Genomic DNA, 2,516 nt, shown 5'->3' on the forward strand with positions numbered 1-2,516 from the left:
AATATTGTGTATATACATTTTACAAGAAAATTATAAACGAATCAAACAAAATAACTTTGCGAACAATCCGATAAATTAATTCTCTATTGCAATAAAGTCAAATTTTTGGAATAATTACTTCCAAAAATTGTCAAAAAGGATGTGCAAGATCCTTTGCAAAAATTGCCAAAGAATTGTCAATAATCAAATGACTTCGAAGTGTGCCATACGCGGTTTGAATTTTTCTGCAATTTTCCAGTAGTTTTAGTGTTAAAATATTCGGTAAATTAACAGATTTTTCTTAGCGTTATTAAAACCGTTTCACTCTCGTAATTCAGCATTCGTGCCGCGCTTTTTAGACATTTTTTCGCCAGCGTTAAGTTCACTGCAGTAATAATGCAGAGTCGCAACAGTGGCATTGTGTTAATGAGAACTGCTAACTGCGAAAACGCGACCGACACGCGTTCGATAAAAGACCTCGTTATTGTACCAGTGAAGTAACAAAGTCTGCCTGGCGATAGTCATCGACTTGACACAGCTACAAAGCCATATTTATAACGGCAGAATTTGCCAGTCGTGCTGACATTCGGTTAACAGCGATTAAAGAAGCACGGAGCATCGTACGATCCCTGACATGTTTGCATGCGCGTGCTACCTTTTTCTGTTGTAATTAGCAGAGTATGGCATAGAATTTTAACATGTTCGCTAACAAACAGATGGCAGTGGAAATTTAATATAATTTTAATATAAAAACAGATGTACACATCAATATCCCTGGAGAGGTTAATGAAAAATCCTGTTACCCTAAATGGAGAACGTGGCAGTCTATGTGTTAAGATAATTATAGAATTTAACTTACCAATCGAAGAATCTTCTACCATGGAATGTACCATCGGAGGAGCCATTCAAGTAAGGCAACTCCACGCCAACGTGGGCTTCTGCGCGACCTGGTACAGGTCCCACGTATCTGACACGTCCTTGAAGAACTCTCCCTTCCGGCGATATAACCTTCACAAGGTGATTCAGTTTGAGATCCCTCGGTATCTGCGAAAACAACCGATAGAAACTATTAACGAGCGATTCTAATTAAATTGGACATGTCGGCCATATTGAATTCACCATTTTCCGAATTTTTATGTCAGATTCGTAATTTGAGGCCGAAATAATTCATAAATACCAAGTTTCATGAAGGTCCGAAAACTTTTTGCGCCGCCCTATATGTAGTTCCGTATTTTTATAAGCAACGTCTCGCGTGAAATGAGAATACGAGAAGTGAGTGAGCTCACTTGAATTACAGAATCTACCCGCAGTGTGGCGCTGGTATTTCTGTTTCTCGCTATGGGGCGGCGCGGTGGTACACGCCATCTGACAGACACACGAACGCGAGCCACCGGTGGTACACGTCGGCGTGAACGTGTTAAATTAATAAATTAAATTAAATTAAATTAATTTCTAAAAGAAAAATTAATAGTATTCAAATGGAAAACAAGTCGAAAGGGTCAGCCACCGAAATCGAAAAGGTCCGTTTGGGGTATCCCTTGAGTAATTACGGAAATTTACCTTTGGCAGGTACGGTCTGGCATCCTGCGGTGGATGCCAGTCACGGATGAGATCAGGCTCGGAGTAACGTCGTGCACGTCTCCGTCTAGCCGTTTGCTTGTTCCAATAATCCGAGCTGACACCGGTACTGGAGACCGTCAGCATCGAATCGATGCTCCGTCGCAAATAATCCTCCGCCTCGTCGATCAACGACTCGGTCGAATCGCCACTGTTGTCACCCCCGACCAAATCCGAACGTAGGTTCGGTAGACTGCCCCGTGTCATTGGGCATTCTGTAAACAAACACGTTCCCCACTCTCATTCAGAAGCTAATCCCACTCCCCGAGCAGCGTTTTCAGCCGCACAAAGTAATTTACAGCGACATAATCGAAACCGAGGAAATATGTCGTTCGCGAGGACCGAACGAATTCCAACGGTAACAACGGTTGCGTGAACGAGGTTTGTTTGCTATCGAGGATAGAGTAGATCACGAATGTGCGATAAAGTCTCGTTAATGGAACCTATGATACTTGTGCGTTATATTAGGTTGTCCCAAAAGTTTCTCCCGTGACTTGCACTCGATTATTTTGTGTGGCAGTGTTTATATAAATAGACCTAACCTAATTTATTAGATGTTAATATTGTATATTGTAAATCTACGTGCTTAAAACGCGCGATGAAACGCAAAAGCGAAATTCTAAAATGCGCAATGATAAAAGTACGTACCTTGAAAGGTGACCTTCGATCGCGTTCTCTTCGGCACGTTTTTGGAAGCCTTAGAGGAGGTCGCGGAAGGGTGCACGTGAGTAGGCGACGACGGCATGGAGGACCAGGTCGGTCTCGGTGTGGACGTGGCCGCGGGAACTCTCCACGTGTCGAAGGACGCAGCAGTTGCTCTCCAGGAGTGCCGTCGCGATGGCCCGCTGCAAACCTCCAGTCCTGGCGATGGACTCGAGGTCAGGGAGCCACGGTACCGCGAGGAATAGAGATCTGTGGAG

The 2,516-nt window shown here is 43.7% G+C and overlaps 1 protein-coding gene across 1 annotated transcript; it reads right to left on the reverse strand.

The window, feature by feature from the left end:
* Positions 1–402: 402 nt before the first annotated feature.
* Positions 403–2,448, reverse strand: LOC128892660 (uncharacterized). Its single transcript, XM_054153192.1, has 4 exons — positions 2,245–2,448; positions 1,540–1,811; positions 839–1,023; positions 403–517 (listed from the first exon to the last, which is right to left on the reverse strand). Exons 1-4 carry the CDS (start codon positions 2,339–2,341, stop codon positions 403–405), a joined length of 669 nt encoding a protein of 222 aa, XP_054009167.1. The 5' UTR covers positions 2,342–2,448.
* Between the last annotated feature and the right edge of the window lie 68 nt (positions 2,449–2,516).

Source organism: Hylaeus anthracinus, unplaced genomic scaffold (assembly GCF_026225885.1).
Source record: "Hylaeus anthracinus isolate JK02 unplaced genomic scaffold, UHH_iyHylAnth1.0_haploid 13276, whole genome shotgun sequence".
In the NCBI taxonomy this organism is placed as follows: Eukaryota; Metazoa; Arthropoda; class Insecta; order Hymenoptera; family Colletidae; genus Hylaeus; species Hylaeus anthracinus.

Excerpts from the sequence above, each read along its gene's own strand:
- LOC128892660 (XM_054153192.1), bottom strand. The coding sequence starts at position 2,341 with ATGCCGTCGTCGCCTACTCACGTGCACCCTTCCGCGACCTCCTCTAAG. Across the intron at positions 1,812-2,244 it reads ATCGAAGGTCACCTTTCAAG|AATGCCCAATGACACGGGGC; the intron begins GTACGTACTTTT and ends GTTTGTTTACAG. Across the intron at positions 518-838 it reads GGTAGAAGATTCTTCGATTG|CTGTGTCAAGTCGATGACTA; the intron begins GTAAGTTAAATT and ends ATGGCTTTGTAG.